Source organism: Mixophyes fleayi, chromosome 7, assembly GCF_038048845.1.
Source record: "Mixophyes fleayi isolate aMixFle1 chromosome 7, aMixFle1.hap1, whole genome shotgun sequence".
Classification (NCBI taxonomy): Eukaryota; Metazoa; Chordata; class Amphibia; order Anura; family Limnodynastidae; genus Mixophyes; species Mixophyes fleayi.
Genome location: NC_134408.1, coordinates 94,340,139 through 94,365,815, shown reverse-complemented (window position 1 = coordinate 94,365,815; position 25,677 = coordinate 94,340,139). Strand labels below are relative to the sequence as shown.

The following is a 25,677-nucleotide window of genomic DNA, read 5'->3' as shown; positions in this document are numbered from 1 at the left end:
TTAGAAGTGGTGGAAACAGGAGGAGAGATGGCCCTGCTCAGAGGAGCATACAATCTAAGGGGAGGGGTGGACAGACGGAGAAACGCAGGGGAGAGAGGGAGAGTAGAGGGACGGAGGCAGGGAAGGGGAAAGAAGGGGGAGAGGCAGAGGATAAGGTAGGTAGTTAAGTGGGAGACTGGAAGGCTTTAAGAAAAAGGTGGGTTTTTAAAGATAATTATGGAATGCCAGGAGAAGATATCGGTTCTGAGTTTGAGTAAGAGTGCCGGGTAGTTCTCCTGGTATAAGGTCTCGTAGGTGGTGGTGATATAGATCCCCAAATACTTTAGCCTTTTTTTTTGCCACTGAAAGTGGAATTGGGAGGTTATATCGTAGTAATCGCGGGAAGGGAGATTAAGAAGCAGAGCCTCAGATTTTGTAATGTTAATTTAGTAGCTGGAAAGATTTCCGTATCGTGACATGATATTGAATACGTTGGGTAAAGAGGTTCTCGGCTGCATTAGGTTCAAAAGCACATCCCTGTGATCACACCCCTTATATCCGGGGAAGCTTGGATAGTGGCCACAAGTGTGAAAATTAGAGGGGAAAGTGGGCATCCCTGGCGCGTGCCATTTGTAATATAAGGCCTGGATGCCAGATAGGAAATTTCCGGATAGGCCAAAGTGCTTTAGTGTACGGGTCATGAACTGCCACGAGATCAAAGGCCTTTTTCGGCGTCCAGAGCTAAGATAATTGAGGGAGTTTTCCTAGTATTGAGTATATAGATTAGGTCAATGGTTCTCCTCGTATTGTCCCTGGCTTGTCTACCAGAGATAAAGCCCACCTGGTCGTAGTGGACTAGGGAAGAGAGTATGGAATTTAGCCGATTGGTGAGGATCTTGGCATAGAGCTTAATATCAGTATTGAGGAGGGATATCGGGCGATAACTAGCGCAGCTATAGGCATCTTTACCTTTCTTATGGAAAAGGGTAATCCTAGAGAGATTCTCGGGCCATTGGGTTTCCTTAGGAATGGAGTTAAAGAGGGTACAGAGATGGGGGACCAGGAGTGCAGCAAACTTTTTATAATAAGCTGCCGAAAACCCATCAGGTCCAGGTGCCTTACCAGCCTTCTGTGCTTTTATGACCTGTTCAACATGGGCAATAACTGTAGAACATGCATGTGTAATTTGTTCCACTGAAATAATATTTCAGCAGATGCAAACAGAGGTTTCTGGGAGAAGTACACCAAGCAAGGACCAGATGCAATCGTACACACTGGTAAGTTCAAAAAGCTAACCTACCTTTTATGACATCCATTATTCCCATACATTGTCAAGCTTACCCTTATCGCCTACTTTTTCTAGCATGTGAATTTTATTTATACATTATATAATATTACTCCAGTCTAGTCCTTAATGTTTCAATTACAATACAACTGCCGTGACAAGACCCACCTGGGCATATGTGACGTCGGCCTCAAAGGATCTGTCTAAAAATGACTAAAATCACCCAAAAATATATCTCAAGTTTTGCCACCACTAAGGTTTAAGAGCTGACACTCTTAGCAAGTCATCAGTTACTCCTTGGCTTATATGAAAATGCAATCACAACTTTATTTAATCAGATCCTATTAGCCAGACAATTTCAAGCATAAATGTAGTATTTGTAAAATCCAGCCTGACAACTGATTACTTTAAGAACACAAATATGACAATACAACAATAAGTCACCATTTTTCTTGCGTAAAACAAATTGACATACAGAAATATAAATGTAAAACAATTTCTTTAGAGTAAAACAGAAATAACTAATATATATTTATTTATATGGTGCTGACATATTACACAGCGCTATATTAGGAGGAGATCAAGATACAAACAAATTACATACATTTACATGAAACAGAAGGTAAAAATTACCCTGTCCACATGAGCTTACAATCTAAGAGGCATGGGGAACATTTGATACATAAGGTAGCAAAATAACAGTTGTAGCTGCTGGTGATGGAAATGCCTGTGGCCACTGTAAGGTGGCAGCATTATCAGCTGCCAATAATAAAGCAGTCATTCGCAACTGGCATATATGTGTAGCTGCCAGAGGTATGGAACATGAACCAGTAACTGTTCAAATCTTCAAGCGTTAGCTACTGAAAACCATAATGGTCTGTTACTATGTATATTAACATCTTAATTTTATCCTTTTCTGGTTCTAGAGAAGACTTTTGCTTTCATGCTGCATGGGCACTCTTCTGGTTATCTGCCAACTGGGAGTAGCTGTGTGCATGCTGTTTTCCTTTTAGTATTATGCTTGTTGTTCCCCAAGTTTGGCAGCAGCTACTGCCACCAAGAAGGCAGTAAAAAATCACCAATAGATGAACAGGGATGGCAACAGCAATGGCAGTTGAACCCACTCGGTCCAGCAGCTGACATTCAGTATGGTGATTCCTTAGTTCATCTAAACAACATTGTGATGACATTCCAATGTAATTTTCCACTGCCCTTCCACCTCTGCAAATGATTTACATTTGTGGGAAGATGGTTATGTGGAAGGTAAGGCACAGAGCTGATCTAAAGTGCAGCCATCACAAGCTGCCATCCTCATGCCAAATAAATAAAAACACAAAGCCCAACTAACTACAAGCACATACTTTTTCACGTAATCTGATATTCTTAATAGCTGACCTACTCTTAAATAACAGTCAATTTTACAAATCATTCCATTGCGTTTTAAACTTTCTTCCTTGCTCAAACACCACTCCTCTGTGACATCACTGAAAGAGGTGTGCTAGTATGCTAATCTGTGATACAACAGGTTTATTGCCCTTTTGCTCAATAACATTTCTAGTAATGGAGTGTAAAAATATATCATAACTCTGTTCTGGAACATAATAGAGATATAGCATTAATTCCAATAAACATGGAATGGCTTTACTCGCCAATATAAATTAAACTTGATTACATTGTATTGATTCCTTTGGTGAGATGGCACTATATAAATTGCTATGCAGAGAGGCAGAAGGGGGACTGGGTGCTCCAAAGTATTAATATTTAGGGCATATTGTCTGGATCAACTATCCGTTCTGAATTTGCTCACTATGTACTATAGTATGCCATTTTTAAACATAGGGCTGTGCTTCCTTTTGCCTTCTTATTAAAGCACATTATAACCTCTCTATGTTACCAGACTACTCAGTTTCATTTAACTGATGCTTGTAACATCACATGTTGTTCCTTTGTTTCCATCCTCATAAGTGTATCTTCAGGACACATCAATAATACATGCATTGTGGATCTTTTCACAGGTGAGCATTAGATCCACAAAATATGCATTTTGGTGAGACCTGGGGCTCGGGGAAAGAACCACTCCCGCTACACTAAAATAACTTCTCATGGTAGATTGCATGAGTTAGCCCCGCACCTTCATTCATTCTGCAATTATATTTATGGCATCAATTCAGTAATCAATATAAAACTAATTCTTCTTCTCAGAACATGCTTGAGTACTACCTTCTTTCCAAATGTTGGCTAGTAAAAGAATGATTTAGCCATGTTATTTGCATACTTATACTTACCCCAGTTAGGTTGTACTCATTTTATCCCATAATGTACCAATTGACAAATGATTCCTTTTTTAATATTTTCTGGGAATGTAACTAAAGTAAATTGCGTAGGCAGTGTCAAATAGGTGGAGCAGCCACTCCTGACCCCATGGGTATATCACCATACCCGTTTACATGCTTTTACTACCTTTAAAAACCTCCTAGTAAAAGAATGTTTTTGAATGCTAGTGAATAAAGGACTTAAACCTGCCTACACCAATACAGTTTCCATAATACAGTGGGAATCAGCCTTGAAATATTTGTAGTAATTGTTGGCTTAGCTGCTAAGAAAATAAAAGGTGAATTTCTAACACTTCCGAGCTTATTAAGCAAAGGTAATGAAGGGTAAGGGTGTAATATTTCCAAGATACCTTTACTTTGTGTGAATTAATGTTTATTATAAAAAAATATATATATAATGTCTTCTACAGCAGGCCAAAAATGAGGATAAGATTGTCCAAGAGAAACGTCAAACCAAACAAGGTAATAAATATTGTTCCTGACTTTATTTTTTTACTTGTGAGAAGTAGTGTGAATATAACATAAAAAGTTGTAATCTATATTGAGACCATAAAATCTAAAAACAAATGTAAATAGACACATGGGGCTAGATTTACTAAGCTGCGGGTTTGAAAAAGTGGGGATGTTGCCTATAGCAACCAATCAGATTCTAGCTTTCATTTATTTAGTACCTTCTACAAAATGACAGCTAGAATCTGATTGGTTGCTATACGCAACATCCCTACTTTTTCAAACCCGCAGCTTAGTAAATCTAGCCCATGGGGTCTGATTCATTAAGGAAAGTTAGGCAAAAAAAACGGAATAAGTTTTCTCCTGGACAAACCATGTTACAATGCAAGGGGGATGCAAATTAGTTTATTATTTTGCACATAAGTTAAATACTGGATATTTTTTCATGTAACACACAAATGCTTGATAGCTTTATGCTTACACCGAAATTTAAAATTGATCTAGGACATGCCCTATCCAAACTATAAATAAATCACATTTTAAATTTACCTCCCCCTCCAATGCAACATGGTTTTGCCAGGATGCAAAGTTACCCCTTTTTCTTGCTTTACTTTCCTTAATGAATCAGGCCCATGATGTTTAAATTGGTGAAATGAACACTATCTAGATTATCTCATAAAAGTGCACCCATTGATTAGGAAGAGTTATGATGGAGGGTTAGAGTCCAGACAAACCTTCTGGTTACTAGTGTCTAAGGTTTGATTGTAAACTAAAGGCATCTTTTCTGATGCTTACATACTGATCTGCCTTCGTCACATAGCTCTCCACCTTAGCACGCTCTTTAGCTCCAGAGTTTAATGCAAACGGGACCCTTTATTATTATTGTTATTATTTAATTATATAGCGCCACCAAATTACAATCACAACACAGATTGGTCTGTGGAGAAATCTCTCATCCTGATTGGCTAAAGCTATTTACCAACCTGAAATCACCCCTAGTCCTACTTCACTAACAAAATGGCCACTTTGGTGAAATAAAAAAAGGAGCACAAGAGATCTAGCCAGACCATAGTCCATGCCCCTGCAGCCATATAACAACAGTTCACCTAATGGGATTACTTGCAAAGACTACATAAATACAATGGTATTTTCACTTTGCAAAGTAATTAATGATGCAGTGGATGACTTTGCAAAGAAATTGTGTATTATGTACAGTAGTCACTGTTGACAAAACACCAGTACTTTTACTAATATATTACCAAAGTTTCAAGATCTATATAAAAGCACTTACTGTCTGGCCCCATTATAAGATCAAAAATACTACTCATGTACTTATAATAGCCATATAATTTATATTACGTAAAAATACCATTGTTTTTAAGGCAGCTTTCACCTTAAACTAACGCAGGAAATTTTAGTTATTGACGCAAGCAAAAAAAATCGTTGTGAAAATCTACTTTTACACTTGCCTAGATGCCACAAATTCCAGACAGGAGCTCTTGAAAGGAAAAGCACATAATGAAAGTACATCTTTTGGAACAGATACCTTGAACTTACAGTCACAGGAAAGTCAGAACAGTGAAACTACAGCTCCATCTACTGTTCAGGATCAATACAGCAATAAGCAGGCAGTGACAAGCTTAAAAGGTATGAGATTTTGTTTTGACCTTAGTAAAAGAATGTCATAAATTATGATGCCTGCTTACATTTAAGATATACAGGTTTTTCTTCTACTTATGTGCTTATAGTAATGTGTACTGTTCACGGTGTTATCTGTTAATATGATCTTGTAAAACAAACATATTGGCAAAATATGTGTGAATTTGTATTGCTATCATCTAGCTTTAAAACAAAGCCTTAGCTTTTGAAATCCTTTTACATCAAATGCAAGCTGTTTAAAAATGATCTGACCTTTACAGCACCCTAGACTTCAAATGGTATTAAGAGGCCTATTTATGAAACCAAAAACCATGTGGAAACTGCTTTTTCTGTATGGTTTAGGCATTTTTAAGTAACATTCATCATCATCATCATCATTTATTTATATAGCGCCACTAATTCCGCAGCGCTGTACAGAGAACTCACTCACATCAGACCCTGCCCCATTGGAGCTTACAGTCTAAACTCCCTAATATAGACGACACACACTCACACATAGACACAGACAGATAGACATAGAGGGAGAGAGTAGGGTCAATTTTGATAGCAGCCAATTAACCTACCAGTATGTTTTTGGAGTGTGGGAGGAAACCGGAGCACCCGGAGGAAACCCACGCAAACACAGGAAGAACATACAAACTCCACACAGGTAAGGCCATGGTCGGGAATCGAACTCATGACCCCAGAGCTATGAGGCAGAAGTGCTAACCTCTAGGCTACTGTGCTGCCCATTGTCATTTAAGAAAAGCCTAACGCAGGAGATTTCTCAGATAGGCAAAATACTGCATTAAAACACAGTCCCCATAATAGTCAATGGGGACTGCGGTCTGGGTAATTTTATCAAGTTCCAAAAGCTTAGCTTTTCGGAACTTCTCTGTAATAGCTAACACCATCTGATGATGCCGTTAGTCATTGAATCCTATGGGAAGAGCATTGCAGTAGTGGGTTCTTTGGACCCTCACCACAGCTTACCTGCTCTCCCATCTGGTCACTATAGCAAAGTCGCTTTGTGTATGCGTGACTTTGCAATAGTGACCAGAGTTTTAAGGTAAGCAAAGTCATTGTCGGGACAGCCTCCTATCGGATGCGCTGTCCTGGGATAATTTTTAATACATGGTGTGGCCCAATTCTACCCACTTCACTCTGGCTGGCCACCCACAGATGCCTACCTATGCCAGGGAAGTCTACCCAGTACCTTGTAGGATTTGTATAATCACTCAGGTAAATGCAGTTTGAAAGTAAAGCAATACAGTTATTGTAATAAAAACAATGACTAGATTATTATGTACACACAGTAAATAAATGCCAGGCAAGTTTACCACATTATCTGTTACCCCACTAGCTTAAGGAGTTAGTCACTTGACTGTTCGAACTTGATGACCCGTGGATCTGCCAATGTATTTAACTGGTAGAGAACTGCAACTTTAAAACCAGCCACCCTGCAGCTTCCAGTCTAAGAATGAATGTCCTCCCCCCTTGGAGTGGCTCCTTATATCTAGGGTCTAATTTCCATAGAAACTCCCCTCCCAGATTGTAGACCAAATGTCTGCAGTAGTCTTGTGAGAACCATGGACACTAATTATCCTTCCCCCTCTCCTGTATCCTGCAACCTGATCAGAACCCATAACCCCCCTGGCTTCACTTTAAGGACAATGAATAACAACCTCAATGCCACATCATCAATATACAATACACAATATACATATTTACAACGAGAAACACAAACACTTGATTCAATTGGCGCACCGTATGGCACAAAAAATATTAAATGATAAATAATACCAGTTATTATATTTAAATGCCCAATGAGTGACACAGCTGTTAAGGGCTGTGCAGCCGTACCATGCAAGGCATTTTTTTCAGAGGAAAATTACATATATGAGACTTGCGCACATATACAGCCAGATAATTCAAGACCCCTCACCACTTACCATCTGGGATCTGTACAGCGTTAATGTTCATTTAGACTTTGTCTATTTCTTCCATCTTGGAACTGTAAGCCAATTATATCTCCTGGTTCACCCATTGACTATATACCCACAGTCATAGGCTATGTTTCATTCTATGAATATAACTTATATCGCAATGTCTAATCTCTACATTAATTGTCTTTGGACATTTCAGCTCGAGATATATTCAATCTCCCCGTAGGGGATAGAGTTTTTATTTCATTTTGTTTTTTAATTGCATGTATATTGTATATATTTGGTATGTGAATTAAATCTTTATTATCCATTCAGCATCGTGTTTGATCTCAATCAGTTTCAGCGCTGTCTTAGTTTTTCCAAATATTTACAATGAGCTACAATGTTCCCTTATCCACATGTAATTAGACACTGCATTTGTTCTCTGTTGGGCTGGGGAACAGAAGCAAGGGTTATAAAAAGTACATGCTATTATCCACATTTTGTAAGAAACAAGGGGCAGGCTGGTTAGGGTGATATTAATACCTCGTTTTACCACACATGGGGCCGAAAAAATCATCTCTTGTTGTGATGAAGATGATAATTAACAGGGCGAAACCTTATTAATTAATAAATGGGCCCTTAGAATCTAGTGATGGAAATGTCCACTCCACACACACATACCTTAGAAAAAATGTATTCTACCTGTAATTAAAATTGATTACAGAAGCAGATTTCATGGGAGTGTTACTTGGGTGTCACTATGAATAGCTAGTACTGGTTAGCCTTTAGGTAGAGAACCCCAAAATTATCAATTAATATTGCTAACATGGAGATTGTCTATAAGATTTACACAAGATTGTATTTGTTACCTTCTAAAGTACCATAGTATATTTTGACCAATTATATGCTGGATAAAGTTTGGAGCGATAGGCCTGTTCATGCACATCTGGTGGGTCTGCCCAATCATCTATCAATGTTTTGGAACACCATAGGGTTAGGCTGGGTAAACTCTACTGTGTTTTCAGACCAATATCGAGCAAATCAAACAATAACCAACTGCTCGGCCCGATATCGCATTAGTATGAACGATAATCGTTTCAAAGCACATCGTATTGTTTAATTTTGATTTTTAAACTGCACTAAAAATGACGTTCGACAATGGAACAATGACGTTCCAATTCTGCAGTGTGTATGCACTCATGACTGGTAGTGTCCATAGATCTCTATGGAATGTGCAGAGTCACAATCTTCTCAGTCAATGGTTGTGACAGATGAAGAGCAGAGATCTGAGGGTAAAATGTGTTTAGTGTGTACACAGGAATCGGCATGCTGATCTGGTACATTTCATTGAATGAAATATATTTCTGGTCTGCACAACAACACTATTAAAACCTATCACAAGTTTGAGATTTCATTATAATAACTCTCTTATGCCTAGAGCACTCTACTTTCTTTTATGGAATCCTTCTCACCCTGTTGGGCCCCCAATTAACCCATCCTCACCATTTATTTATCACATTACACTTAATGTCGATTCCAATACCCACACTAATTGTTTTCCCACTCACCAGTGGTTTGACAGTTTTGTATACTTCCAGTGGTGCCCTCCGCTACATCCAACTGTGGATATTCTATATAGATGCTAGTATGTTGTATGTTTCTCATTCCGTAATCTTGGTTAAGATGTATTTGTATGGCAATGTTGCTATATTTCGGTGTATTACACTGCTGTCAGAAATAAAAATAGTAATCATAGAATCATTGCTTAACAGTAAAAAAAAATATATATATATATATATATATATATATATATATATATATATATATATATATATATATATATAGATACAATGAATTTCCTCTTCTAGGCTCAGGAAAACAACCCAACACGAAACAGAAGATCTCAGAAACTGCAAAGAAACAACCTTCAAAGCCGAACAGGAAAAACCCTGAAATGTGAGTAACCCAAATAACCATCAGGTGATATAACACAGCAATACATCGCCTGTCATTTGTCTTTATACCTCTTTAAGTGTGTGTTCAGGATGTCTTGGGATTAACTGTAACAGTCGTAGTTGTAACATAATAAGGGTCATATATGAACTGTAAAAGAGGAAAACACAGGGCAAATGCCCTTTTGTGTTGTCACTCTGCTACTTTTGCAGAATTGCACCCAAGTTTATGGGGAAGTGCATGGATTTGTGGACCAAGGTACTGATGTCATAGGCACTCCAAAACTATGGGAGGAGTTTGGTGGATTGGGGAATTCTTTTAAAAATGAGATTAATTTTGTGGGATGGATGTAACTATTAAAATGAGGTAATGGGGCGGAGAGAGCACATTGACAGGAGAGTTCCCGCTTTACAGGAGAGTGCACAGCCTTTTCCTTCCCATTTTTACATTCTGTCACCTTTGAAGTCTTATGGAACCATACTTGTCACATATACGTATGGAGTTTTGACAGAGAAGGCGGCCTCCTCAGCAGGAGTTTGGACTTTTATGTGACATTGTTACTGTTTCCACCATGTGCATTTTCTGGAGTATTTGCCAACCCACAAAACTAGGCAGATTGATATTACAAGGGTTGTCTCTGAAGACCATGAAGTTGTCTAATACCTTTTAACTGTACAGGTAGTTGCATTTACACACAAAGAAAGTGGCACAGGCTTCCAGATTTTGTGGTTCATAAATAATCCTTAATGCCCTCTGATATTTCTGTGTACCCAATATTGATATTATCTGCAGAATATGCTGACATTATAAAGATACTATAGGAAGAATAATATATTTGTATTGTATTCCTTGCAGTCTTGTTTGGGAAGCAAATAGTCATAAACTAACGGTAAAATATGTAGATTTGTCATTAGAGCTGCAGGTATGTGTTTGTGTTGAGTGTATTTTCAAATTAAAAATGCCTGACTCTGGTATTAAAACGGCTATATCTTCTTAGTGTTAAAGATGTGGAGAAAGTACCCAGCGAGAGTAAGGAGAAGCAGCCTACCATTCCCTTACAGGCAGATGTCGCAGTCAAAGCCAGCCACACTGAGAAACAAGAGTTACCTGGAGAGGAAGAGATGACACATTTACAGGAAATCACCAAAACTGTAGTCAGTATTTTTTCAGCTTTCACGACTTGCACTGCTCCGATGAAATATATACATAATTACCAAACATATTTAAAAGTATATATAGCTTGATACCCAGGAACCGCCTTTAAGACTAGGGACTGAAATACAAAGTGCATCTCAAGTAAATTAGAACAATAATGACTGAGTTCCTGGAAGCAATTGTATCCAAGGATCAGTTCTCTTAGACAATTCCATTGCTGCTGTTACAGACATCCACAGGGAGCCAATGTAGTAACTGGCACAGATAGGGCAGTGGGAAAGAAAAATAAGACCAGCAGCAGCACTGAAGATGGACAGGTCAGGAATTGAGTAGGCCAAAGAGAACGTTACAGTAAACACAGCGACAAATTATCATTTTGGTGTCTTCCATGGAAAAAAAGGGCTGAATCTTGGATACATTCCAAAGGTTGAGGCGGCAGGATTTAGAGAGGGACTAATGTGAGGTTTGAAGGAGAGGGAGGAACTGAGGACGACCCCCTAGGCAGCGGACTGGAGAGGTTAGAGAGCCCTGGAGGGGAGAAGACAATTATTTGAGTCCTAGTACTATTGAGTCTTAGAAATTGGGACATCCAATATGAGATGACCAAGAGACCACAGGAGACACAAGACGTAAGGGAGAGGTCTGGGAAGGAAAGATTGATTTGTGTGTCATCAGCATACAGATGGTATTGGACGCCTAAGGAGCTGATGAGGTCAGCAAGGAAGGAGGTGTAGAGGGAGAAGAGCAGGAGGCCAAGAATGGATACTTGAGGAACTCCGACAGGTAATAGAAGAAGGGGAATGTGTGGAACCGATTGTGGAGGCCGAAAAATAGAGGTTGGTGAGATAAGAGGAAAACCAGGAGAGGACAGTGTTCCAGAGGCCTGTAGAGTGGAGAGTTTGCAAAAGGAAGGAGTGGCCAACGGTATTAAAGGTAGGAGAGAGGTCAAAAAGATTAAGAACGAGGTGTCCCTTAGATTTAACAGAGAGAAGGTCATTAGCAACTGGAATGAGGGCAATTTTGGTGGAGGACTGATGGGAGGAAATATGACATTTGGACTCAACTTTGGAAGTAAAGTGAGTAGCAAATTCGAGAGCAAGGAGGGGAGAAGAGGGAGTTGAAGGTGGCAAAGAGGAGACGGGTGTTTGAGGATTGGGAGGAAATGAGAGCCTTGAAGTAAGACTGATTAGAGAGTGATAGGGCAGAACTAAGAGATGAGATAATGAACTTTAAGTGAAGGAAGTCAGCATAAGTGGGTGACTTCCTCTGAGCTGTTCCACGCTACAGAAACATTTTGGAATAAAGTGGGTAAGTTTGGATTGCCATGGTTGAGGTAGGGACCGGTAAAGGGGTGATATACTGATAGTTGGGCCAGCAGAGTCGAGGGCAGTGGTAAGGGTGTGATAGTAGAAGGAGACAGTCTGTTTGGGGCAAGAAAGGATGGTGATGGGGAGAGTAATGAGACCAGGGAGGAGAAGAACATGGTAGGATCAGTGGTATCCAGGTTGCACCTGGTGAGAGTAACATTAAGAGAGGTGAGAAGGTAATTCTGCTGGAATTATGACAGACAAATACAATATTTTATCTATGCAAATGTATTAATTTTGTCATTTGGAAACTACACGATAAGTCTTCTCGAATCAATTAGTTTCATGACACTTTTATTTTAGACAATTTGTCTTACATAAGCCAGTACATGCATTTCCAAACAATAAGGGCCTGTCTGCTATAGTGCAGTACAGGGCAGAGGCCATCCTGTATTGTAAATTTAGGGAGAACTATTAGTGTGATGAAAAAATTTATTAAAAGTCTGTGTCTATAAATTTGAATTAGTTTTATAATATTTTGACTGCATGCAATAATAATATTAGGCCTGATTCATTAAGGATCTTAACTTAAGAAACTTCTTATTTCAGTCTCCTGGACAAAACCATGTTACAATGCAAGGGGTGCAAATTAGCATTCTGTTTTGCACATAAGTTAAATACTGACTGTTTTTTCATGTAGCACACAAATATCAACTTTAAATTTCAGTGTACAAATAAGCTATCAAGTATCTGTGTGTGACATGAAAAAACAGTCAGTATTTAACTTATGTGCAAAACAGAATGCTAATTTGCACCCCTTGCATTGTAACATGGTTTTGTCCAGGAGACTGAAATAAGAAGTTTCTTGAGTTAAGATCCTTAATGAACCAGGCCTATGATCTTATCATATAGGTGTTATGAAACTTACCATATACATATTGGTCAGAAAACTGGTCAGACGAATTCAGAGCGTTCAAGTACATTACTTATTTTTAATTGCAAACCTTCGTAGGTTTAAATATATTTTGACTGCTGAAGTCAGGGAAGGTAAAACAAACTTTTTTTTGGTACAATTGTTTTTATAGTGGGGTAGGGCTATGGTGACGTGACAATGTCACCACACCCTCCTTCTACCCCATGTCACATGACCCAACCCCGAAATCTTAAAAGTTGGCATGTATGATATAAATGTCACTGTTTGGTATAGTTTGGAAAGGTACCAGATTATATGACAACATTTAAACCACAAAGAGAACTATGTTGCACCAGGAAAATCCTATATTCTCCGGGAGTTTGAACACATCTACTAAAGTAACTTATATCATAGATTCATACACCCAGAGGGTGCACCCACACAAGATATGAAATATTCGAACTAACAGAGAACAGACTTGTTAGGTGGGGCACTCACAAGGATAACAATAAAATAAACTCAATTTTATTGATATACATTAAAACTATATAATAATATCATCGAATATAATGGTATTTAGAGTAGTTAAATCTAAAACATGTAGATAAAATAAATGACCAGAAATACTGTATACTGTTAAAACCGGCAGCAGAACTACCGGAACGTGCCGTCCCTCTAATGTATTCTATTAAGTATGCAACTGCATTCCTATATTGGGACAAGGATTAGTATCCTATATCCATTGGTAATACGGAAGTGAATAATCTCAATAATCAAAAGAAAACTCAGTGGTCAATGACCAATTATAATGGGTACTCAAAGGGGAAGATATACATTAACAAATAATCTAAGAGGTATCACTAGAGGGAGTGAACTCTTATTGGGACTCTCCCACTAGTACTGCCGCAGGACTATATCTTATCTGTGTCCTACTTAATGAGTGTATCTTCTTCCTCACTAAGGAGAGTACTGCAGTTGGTTAAATACCTCAAACTGTTGTCTCTTATTATAATGAGACAAATAGAAGGTATAATTTTATCTGCAGTGCAAATTAATAATGCGTTGAGACTGTGTACTGAGTATGTTTAACTTCAATAAGTGTACCAGTTTCACCTCCTAAGGGAATAAAATCTGAAATGAATAGCACTGTCTACCACCTCCTAAAATGGTAAAAGAGGTGTAAAGTATGGTGACTGTGCTAATTAGACACACTTGTGAGAAGATAATAGCATCGAGTCTCCACTATTATGCAAATGTCCACAGATCTGTATAGTATCAGACCAAACGCTCTGTCAGCATAATACTGTGGTAACAGGATTAATCACTTATAACCCTATGCTAATGTAAATCCCCCCGAGAACCACAATCTGAGTAGTATGATAATCTGATAGAGGAACGGCGCGTGCTGAAGCCAACGTGCGTTTCACTAGACTAAGCTTTTTCAAGGCAACCCGATCTGGCGTTCCAATAGGTTATTTATAGTCTGGGAACCACCCACTAATGATGTCACACTTCGTGATTGCTATGGTAACGCAGGACGCTAATAGATAGGCGCCGTTTGCAGAGCTGTTAGTCACTTCATCACAGAGCCGTAACTAGGGTGGTGCGGGCAGTGCCGTCGCCCCGGGCGCAAGCCCAAGAGGGCGCAGCAGCCGCCCGCTACCTTCCCCTCCCCGCCGGCATAGTAAAAAAAAAATAATGTGCGGCAGTGTTAATAAAGAAAAAAAAAAAAAAAAAAGAAAAAAAAAGGGTCACCTGATCTCGCGGCGGCTCCCTTTCTTTAGTACTTTAAAATCTGTAATCCCCATTGCTGACTGATGTCCCTTACCCAGTGGCATGACTTGGCAGACACATACACTATTAACAGTCACCCGTCTGCCTTAACGGCCATCATCTGACACAGTACTTTGTCAGAAGAAATGATAATAAAATATTGGTGTGGCATCAGAACAGCTGATTTAATTCCTCCTCACAACAGGACTTGTATGTTATCTGTGCCGAGTGCTGCATACCTCAGATTCCTCCGGCACAGCTCTTATCTATCAGACAGTAGCTGAGAGCAAGGGGGAGCTCGGGAGCAAGTAACGAGGAAGGCAGCGGAGTGTCTGACCTCCTAAAGGTAGGGACCTTTCACCTTAGAGCTTACTTCCCATGTCCAGATGCTGGTATCTTTCTGCATTGCGTCCTAGTCTCTTTTTAATGCATTATATCATTTGACACATTATAGTTTTGAAGTGGAACAAAGTCTAAAATATAATATTGATTTGTTAGAATAATTGCCAATTGTATTGTCTTGCATTCTTTGTATCTCAGAATAGCAGTTTAAACTGCCAGTAAAATGTATTATGTTTGCCTTATTGCCTTACTTTTGTTCATATTTTAGTTTGTCTTTTACAAATAGTCCAGGCTAGCATTTCCATTATCTTATACATTTCTGCACAATCAGTGTTTTTACATGTATGAATACATGCCTCTAACTTGGGGGTTAATTCCTCTATCACACACATCAGCAAATTTTCAACACCAAGGTGAGAGTAGCAATAACAAGTACTGACAAATATACACATGTAAGGTTGAACGCAAGAGTTGTCAAACCTTGTATACAACTTCTCCAGACCTCTATATATGTGTCCAAATATTCTATAACCCATAGCAACCAGTGTTTTCCTTTCACTTTGTGAACTTTCCTAGACAGTTATATAATCTGATTTATATGGATTACAGCCCATATACTTAATTTTCTTTAATAATGCCTGATTGCAAATACATACGAGACTGTCATAACCACTGCCTGTAGTTGGAGCAAGAGATACGGCAGAAAAACAAGTAATTTTGAGATGCACAGAGCTTGATTTAGACGTGGATGGGTGCACTTGAGTTTTACACCCCTTCCCCACCCCTTCTACAGGCTTTTACTTACCCGCAGTGGAACGTATCTTCCACTGACAGGAAGTTTGGCATTTGGAACGCAAACTTGCGTTCCAAATGCCGAACTTCCTGTTGGTGAAACGCACATGCGTTCCACTGCGGGTAAGTGAATGAAAGATCTCTCTCTCTCTCTCTCTCTCTTTATCTCTCTCTCTCTCTTTTTTTTCTTTAAGGTACCTTAAATGCCACATGCTGCAACCCCTAAAAGAAACTGTCTATTAAGTCACTCAGGCAACAACAGTTACAAAGTACTTTTGTTGTACTACATAAATGCCGGGCATTACAAAGAGTGAACACATAAAAAAAAAAAGTGGATGCGTTACCCATAGCAACAAGATTATAGCTATTTTCTAACACGTACTAAATAAATGATAGTTATAATCTGAGGGGAGGTGTTTCTCTCTCTCTCTCGTAAATTAATGACACTTAATGGAAAAACACCTTCTTTAGGAATATTTAATAAATGCTAGTTATTTAAATTAGATTTTATTGTTCTTTATTGCCCAAAGCACCTTTTTACATATCGCAGTGTTTTGAGGGGCAAGGAAGACAAACGGTTGTTAAGTTATTTGAATCTCACCACTGTATGTGTGTGTGTGTGTATATATATATATATATATACACACATCATGCATTTGCAAATATGTGTAACAGAATTATTTCAGTAAAGTGTTAGCCACACCCCCCACTTTAAGTTGGCCACACCCACGTGGCAAATGCCACTCCCACTTAGATGGGGGGCGCCGGTGCCCTGTCTCGCCCAGGGCACTAAAATGTCTAGTTACGGCACTGCTTCATCATTATGCTGGAAGAGTGCCCTGTAACGTGCATTAATACTTGAATAGCATAAGTTTAGGTTTATAATTGAAGAGCTTGTAGAAAGAAAAATGTGTTACATAACACCTAAAAATATGACTGCAATATCAATGAGGGATCCCAAAGATAACAATATATTAAGACTAAATAACATAGGTCCCATGTAATTTACATGCCTCCAGATCCACACAGAGATATTTATAAATCAAAAGAGGTAAGTATAATAAATAAGGTAATATTGTAGCGCCTGAAGTACAAGGAAGAGGATACTAATTGTTAAATTATATAATTTGAATGAGTGTACTTCTTATAGAGGGAAATGAGTCACAAATATCAAGGATATCATATACACAGCCTATAAAAGGAAATAGTGACATGTACAGTATGGCAATACGTATCTGGGAAGGGCTACCAAATGATTGACTAACTATGGTGAAATAAAACATAGAAAAAACATTTTTATTTTTGTTTTCATTTATTTATTTTTTATTTTTTATTATTATTTTATTTTATTTTTCTTGATTGGTGAATAAGCTTACACTGCGCAGGGAAATTGTTAAGAAATGAAAAAGCTGTGAGTGTTATTAATACTAATGTAACTTATGGGAGCAGTATCTATGCTCCAAAATAGTAATTGTGAATTAGGACATACCAAAAGGTATGGCAATGAAAGTGATAATAAGATAAATAAGTAAGAAATGAATAAAAAGTGAAAATAGTAACTCATAAAAATACTGAAAAATTGTTATGGTCATTCAGGCCCTTGGGAGTAAGGCTGTCCATCAGGAAAAAATTTTCTTGTATTCCCTCTTTAGAAGTTCCACATTTAGGTTTCCCCCTCTCAGACCCATAAGGATTTGCTCCATAGCAAATGCTTGAAGTCCTATTGCTTTGCCTTCATGACATTTCTTAAAATGTCTGGCTACTGTCCCGCAATTTTTTTTTTTTGGCCCAGGTCTCAATACATAAAGGAAATTTATCGTCAGTTGAACGATGCTGGTTGTTATAAGAGACTAATTTTCAACCCGACAGCTAATTTACAGCTTAAATATGACAGATTAACACAAGATGCTCATTCAAGAGGGATTATTTTGCGTATTGATTTTGACTTCCTGACAGTATAACATCCGAGAATAGCCACATTCTATGTTCTTAAAAAAATTTGCGGGACAGTTTGGTCCATAGTGCCTTGTCCCCGATAATGAGAGTCTCGAATAGACCCATTGGATTCCACAAATGTGGCAAATGCCAGGAATGCCAATTCATGGTACAGACTAGTGAATATAAGGATCGTTACCTCAAAATATGGAAGATTAACGAATTCCTTAATTGTGATTCCCTTAATGTAATCTACTGCCTTACCTGCCTGTGTAATCTTCATTACATTGGCATGACAAGTAGACCCCTCAAAAGGAGGGTGCTCGAACATGTGGGCAATATCAGACGGGCAGAAAGAGACACACAAAACCTTAAACAAATCACAACAGTAGCCAGACATTTTAAGAAATGTCATGAAGGCAAACCAATAGGACTTCAAGCATTTGCTATGGAGCAAATCCATATGGGTCTAAGAGGGGGAAACCTAAATGTGGAACTTCTAAAGAGGGAAATAAGAAATTTTTTTCCTGATGGACAGCCTTACTCCCAAGGGCCTGAATGACCATAACAATTTTTCAGTATTTTTATGAGTTACTATTTTCACTTTTTATTCATTTCTTACTTATTTATCTTATTATCACTTTCATTGCCATACCTTTTGGTATGTCCTAATTCACAATTACTATTTTGGAGCATAGATACTGCTCCCATAAGTTACATTAGTATTAATAACACTCACAGCTTTTTCATTTCTTAACAATTTCCCTGCGCAGTGTAGGCTTATTCACCAATCAAGAAAAATAAAATAATAATAAAAAATAAAAAATAAATAAATGAAAACAAAAATAAAAATGTTTTTTCTATGTTTTATTTCACCATAGTTAGTCAATCATTTGGTAGCCCTTCCCAGATACGTATTGCCATACTGTACATGTCACTATTTCCTTTTATAGGCTGTGTATATGATATCCTTGATATTTGTGACTCATTTCCCTCTATAAGAAGTACACTCATTCAAATTATATAATTTAACAATTAGTATCCTCTTCCTTGTACTTCAGGCGCTACAATATTACCTTATTTATTATACTTACCTCTTTTGATTTATAAATATCTCTGTGTGGATCTGGAGGCATGTAAATTACATGGGACCTATGTTATTTAGTCTTAATATATTGTTATCTTTGGGATCCCTCATTGATATTGCAGTCATATTTTTAGGTGTTATGTAACACATTTTTCTTTCTACAAGCTCTTCAATTATAAACCTAAACTTATGCTATTCAAGTATTAATGCACGTTACAGGGCACTCTTCCAGCATAATGATGAAGTGACTAACAGCTCTGCAAACGCCGCCTATCTATTAGCGTCCTGCGTTACCATAGCAATCACGAAGTGTGACATCATTAGTGGGTGGTTCCCATACTATAAATAACCTATTGGAACGCCAGATCGGGTTGCCTTGAAAAAGCTTAGTCTAGTGAAACGCGCGTTGGCTTCAGCACGCGCCGTTCCTCTATCAGATTATCATACTACTCAGATTGTGGTTCTCGGGGGGATTTACATTAGCATAGGGTTATAAGTGATTAATCCTGTTACCACAGTATTATGCTGACAGAGCGTTTGGTCTGATACTATACAGATCTGTGGACATTTGCATAATAGTGGAGACTCGATGCTATTATTTTCTCACAAGTGTGTCTAATTAGCACAGTCACCATACTTTACACCTCTTTTACCATTTTAGGAGGTGGTAGACAGTGCTATTCATTTCAGATTTTATTCCCTTAGGAGGTGAAACTGGTACACTTATTGAAGTTAAACATACTCAGTACACAGTCTCAACGCATTATTAATTTGCACTGCAGATAAAATTATACCTTCTATTTGTCTCATTATAATAAGAGACAACAGTTTGAGGTATTTAACCAACTGCAGTACTCTCCTTAGTGAGGAAGAAGATACACTCATTAAGTAGGACACAGATAAGATATAATCCTGCGGCAGTACTAGTGGGAGAGTCCCAATAAGAGTTCACTCCCTCTAGTGATACCTCTTAGATTATTTGTTAATGTATATCTTCCCCTTTGAGTACCCATTATAATTGGTCATTGACCACTGAGTTTTCTTTTGATTATTGAGATTATTCACTTCCGTATTACTAATGGATATAGGATACTAATCCTTGTCCCAATATAGGAATGCAGTTGCATACTTAATAGAATACATTAGAGGGACGGCACGTTCCGGTAGTTCTGCTGCCAGTTTTAACAGTATACAGTATTTCTGGTCATTTATTTAATCTACATGTTTTAGATTTCACTACTCTAAATACCATTATATTCGATGATATTATTATATAGTTTTAATGTATATCAATAAAATTGAGTTTTATTTTATTGTTATCCTTGTGAGTGCCCCACCTAACAAGTCTGTTCTCTGTTAGTTCGTATATGACAACATTACCATAGTGGGTCTATTGTTTTTCCTTGTCATAAGAATTGATCAAGCCTAAAATTGAGGTTAAGCCCTGATCACATAGAAAAGGTTGGATGTCAGATACATCCATGCAACTGCATAAGATTCCTCAAGGATTTGTAACCATGTTAAAGTCACGGCTCCTGGATTTCTGCAAGGAATTCTTACCCATTCATATACACTCTTGACATAGATTCTAAAGTGTGTTGGTGGAAGTTCTTCTTTAGCTACAGTTACAAATGAATAGCATTCTTAAATCTCTCATGCATACAATTTTGTTCCTATAAGAATCACTGCTATTTTGTTTGTTATGCACATGCTAATGTATTTTGAGGTTTAAAAGCTGTGTAATGCTAACTCACCCTTAGTGGGAGGGAGGACTCTTTTGTGACAAATACATTTTAGTCATGGATTTATAAACATAAGATATTTCTCATTCCGAACATGGACGAGAGGTAATATTTCTTCTAATCAAGGATCACCCCATTGTAAGTGATGCAACATTTAGAGAATTTTAAATTTAGTATAGGTCTCACTATATTTTGGCTATTTTATTATGGGAACTATGGATGAACAAAAATAAAACTAAGTTTACAATCATGACCTTTGAGAACCCTGACATTTTTTTACAGTTAAATAGAAAAAAATGATTAAAAGCTGTAATGGGTGGAAAAAAAATCACTATTATTTTTCCAAAGGATGTCGTATGAAATTTTCTCTGAACTTTGAATAATTGTGGTCTTGTGTTTGGTATGAAATAATAGTTTTCTTATAGTGTTAGAAATTGCTGTGATAATAACTTCATGATTTTTTTCCCTTTGTTTTGTGAATGGTGCAACAAGATTATGGAATGAGCCTCAACAGAGTACAAGTTTCTGTACATATATATGCCATACATCAATTCAAAATATAAATCCCTTCGGGAGATATGTGATTTCTCTAGTTCCGTTTAAAACTGATAATTATGTCTGACATATCATCATCATCATTTATTTATATAGCGCCACTAATTCCGCAGCACTGTACAGAGAACTCATTCACATTAGTCCCTGCCCCATTGGAGCTTACAGTCTAAATTCCCTAGCATACACACACAGACAGAGAGAGAGAGAGACTAGGGTCAATTTTGATAGCAACCAATTAACCTACTAGTATGTTTTTGGAGTGTGTGAGGAAACCGGAGCACCCGTAGGAAACCCATGCAAACTCGGGGAGAACATACAAACTCCACACAGATAAGGCTATGATTGGGAATTGAACTCATGACCCCAGTGCTGTGAGGCAGATGTGCTAACCACTTAGCCACCGTGCTGCCCACAATTTTTGAAATATGTCATGATCCTAATGCCACTGGTGATACATAATATAGAGATATATGCAATTACGGGGCCCAAAAGCTCACTATTAGTGGGAGCAAGTAGGGCAAGTTTTATATATATATATATATATATATATATATTCTTATTTATCTTATCTACTTATTTATCTGCTTATCTACTTATTTATCTACTTATTCATCAACTTATCTATCTTATCTACTTATTTATCTACTTATTTATCTTATGTACTTATTTATCTACTTATTTATATACTTATCTATCTTATCTACTTATTTATATACTTATCTATCTTATCTACTTGTTTATCTACTTGTATTCCCAGGATGTGGTCTAAGTATTCCCATTCGTCCCTTGTTGTCTCTTTTTATCCTCTTTTACTTATCTATCAATTGGGCTGTGTTTTTAGCCATACTAGAGCTCTGTTATTTGTCTGCTTCAATCAAAATTCAATAATTGCGCACTTAAAAAAGTGTTAATTTAACAGCAGATTTTGAGCAATTTAGAGTTAAGAGATAACTTGTGTTCACATGTCAAAGTTCTGCATATATGTAGGGGGTTTTAATAGATAATGTTGCAAGTCCTAAAGGCAAATATGTAGGTAGTATGGATAGCTAAATCGCTATTTGTATGTCTAAAGTCTGCTGCCATTGTTGTTTATCTATTTAACTGCGGGGATGTGAATTAAAACATCCCATATCTGTACTATTTTCAACCTTATATAATGATACAATACTGTCATTGGTCACACTGATAACCTCTTCCCACTCCAGGGACTTCGCCTGGTTTGCTACCCACCTGTGTGACGATCTCCCACACCCTATTGGATCAGCAGTGTCTGGCTAGCAAATTTTAGGTCAGGGGACGGGGGATTTCTGCAGCCTGTTAGGAACATTTTAAAGGAAAAAATGCAGATAGCCCAGTGACCCAGCCCAAAGTAGCCCACCATGGGACCTGCCTAGGGGACAGGTGCCCCAGGGCCAGCCAGCAACCGCAGATTAGTCTCTACTCTCCAAGGCTTCAAGAGTGCCTTTAATACTCATTTCTTTATTCAAGCCAATCAGTCATCCTCCTTGCCCTGGCTATCACCTTCAGCCCTCACTCTGTGTCACCATATTTGTGTATTCCACTTACCTTTATGTGCAGGGCCATATTTCTTCATGTTCTCATTCTACTATTATTCTTCTACATCACCCTCTGTATCTTTAGGTCTACTTCACATTGGATACTACCAACACTCTCACCCACCATCCAATAAATCATTGCCAAGTTATATTATATATACTGTATAACTTGTTAATGATTAAATGTCTGGTATTATTTTGTTTTATGTATTATGAAAAGTGTTGCTGTCTGTGTATTGTATACTATTTTAAATTTCATGTACAGTGCTGTCAACCTTATGTGACGCTTTTATAAATAAAAGATAATAATAATATGGAAAAGTACTACTTAGAGAATGAAATAAGAGTACAGTATAGATCACCTAAGTACACATAATATAAAATTTCTGGCTTGGAGCATTTAACAGTCAATTAACTTACCAATGTGGAGTTATTTCAGAAAAAGGGTGTTAGCTTGATCTGCGTAACATTGGCTGATACTTTCATCTATCTTCTTATTTCCTGCTGGTAAATGCAAATGATAGTATAAAAAGCGAGATGGACTCTGACACTACAAAGAAAATCTTCTTACAAAAGTTCTTCTTTTTGTATAATTAGGAGTTCACAGCAACATAGAATTTAACAGGTAGCAAGGTGATTTTTGTTTTGTTTTTTTAAAGAGAAAAGTACATTATTATAAGTGGAGTGGGTAGAAATATTCATTGATGCACGGTTGCACAGTTATTTGAATCCAGGCGTATATACTAGTGTTGGTTTTTTTTGCATGACTTGTGTAACTCATACATTTCGACACAAAGCAAACTCATTAATTTATCTGTTGTCTACCATATTCCTGATTTGATGTGGTTACTGTTGTGTCTTCATAGACAAAAGAAACCACAAAGCGGAAGGGGAAACCCAAAACTGAGAAGGCACAAAAAACAGAGAGATCTGAAGCGAGACTGTCCAAGAAGGCAAATCAGGGAGCTGGGAAAGAACAGGGAAAATCTGCATTTGTTGTAGGTAAGCAATCTTAATGTATGAGATGCAAGCTGCAGTCATTGTGAGTATTACCACTGTTGGAGTCTGCAACTTAAAAATATGGATCCTCACACTTTCATTCATCAATCCACATTTCCATCTGATTTCATCAACATCTCAGTTTGAAACCTCCTGGAAGAGAACTCTGGCAACAGCCTAAAACCCATAAAATATGTTTAAAAAAAACCCAACAAAACAAAACAGCATTATATGATCAGCATTCAATGAATAGTGAACCCGGACCTTATGCACCATTACCCTGTGTGCACTGAAACAGTTATTTCTATCTTCAGTTCATAAACCTGACCTACTATAAACAGCATAGCAGGAAATTATTGCTGTGTAACCTCAAGGGGCAGTGGTTTGGTTAGTGATCATGTAGAGGGGAGGTGGTGACAATGGTGAAGGGATATTATAAACAGGATATAACTACTTTGTGATAGACTGGTGTAACCAAAAGAATCAGTACAGCTGGGCAGTGTTCTACCTCTGCAAAGCAGGGAAGGAGGCCAGGAAACATGCTACTGTTTTGGTAGAATAATATACAACACATAGTACTTGGGGGGAAAATGTAACAAAGTTAATAAATCCCTTTACTGTAGAGAATGATGAAGATGGTGTAATGCTTTGGGGGTTTAGTGTTGTGTTAGTGAATGAAGGACACTGTACTGTTGAGTTGTCTGTGTAATATAAACAGTAATACTGTAATTTCTGTTATTTACTGATGTGTCTAAAGCTGGCCACATATGCTGCGATATTGCAGTTGATGTGAATAAATTTTTCTAATATGGCAGCATGTTGCCCCACAATGACCACTGTTCCAGGCAATGATCCTATTAAAATTTATAGGATCATTATCGGGCACAGCAGAACAGACTGTTCTCAGATGTATGTGCAGTTATCTTCCAAAATGGAGCCAAACATTATCCGGTTACTCGATCTGAAGGGGGAACTGTCATATTTTGCCACATTTGTCTACTCACATGTTGCTGCCAAATTGAATGGTGCTCCTGCCACTCAACTTTTAGCTCAAGAAGCAGAAAGGGCTTGTGTGTAGTTACCTCAAGTATTACTGTAGATGGTGTCATGCATGTAGCGCTGTGTGTTAGAATTGTTAGCATACAGTGTGTTGAGCACAGTGTAATTTGTGCGGGTTTGGTGGTATATGAACGGTCTTCAGGTAGAAAGGGAGTCAGTGTAACATATGAAAGTAGAAGCGTGGGTAATGGTAACACTGGTAGTCAGTCTGTGTAAGGTTTTACTGTTATACATAGTGCAGAATGTGGGGTTTAGTGATGTGAGTGTGTGTGATGTTATTACTATAAGGAAAGAGGGGCACATTGTAATGGGTGGGGGTCTACTAGTGATGTACATGGATCACTTATCTCACTCCCACCCACTGTACATTATATACATCCCAGTGAAAACCTCTTGGTTTTCCAGCATTATGTCAGTAGGTGGGGATTAGAGGGTCAAGAAACAGAATGGAGAGAACATGGGAGAGTATCTAAGGGCCATGTACAGTGCCTAGAAAATGTATGAGATAATTGAAATACAAATTTTTTTATTACATTTTTTACTAGATTTGAAAAACAGTTTTGATTAAATGTAATTTTAATTTTAGAATTGCAATCTCAAGTTTGCACAGATGCAATATATTAAATCAAAAGTCATCAATGTGTCAATTGACTTCACATGTGCAAGAAATCAGTGGATTAGTGAAATTAACTATTTCGTAAATATAATTACTCCTCTCTCTGAGGTCCTACAGCAAGGTAGAGATTTTCCCAAAAAAAGAAAGGAAGAGTGTTCCAAACAAGTCAGATAAGAGTGTTGAGAAGTACAAACCTGGGGAAGGGTACAAGATAATTGCAAAGACATTGGACAGTCCATGATTCTCAGTGGAGAATATAGTACAGAAGTAGAAGTATGAA

The 25,677-nt window shown here is 37.8% G+C and overlaps 1 protein-coding gene across 1 annotated transcript in view; it reads left to right on the top strand.

The window, feature by feature from the left end:
• KIAA2012 (KIAA2012 ortholog) overlaps window positions 1-25,677 on the top strand; it is a 164,041-nt gene that overhangs the window by 122,436 nt on the left and 15,928 nt on the right. Inside the window, exons 17-22 of the mRNA XM_075180140.1 lie at window positions 1,191-1,256; window positions 4,008-4,059; window positions 5,521-5,694; window positions 9,482-9,569; window positions 10,564-10,720; window positions 23,590-23,725. Coding sequence (XP_075036241.1) covers window positions 1,191-1,256; window positions 4,008-4,059; window positions 5,521-5,694; window positions 9,482-9,569; window positions 10,564-10,720; window positions 23,590-23,725 — 673 coding nt within the window. The remainder of the gene's footprint in view (window positions 1-1,190; window positions 1,257-4,007; window positions 4,060-5,520; window positions 5,695-9,481; window positions 9,570-10,563; window positions 10,721-23,589; window positions 23,726-25,677) is intronic.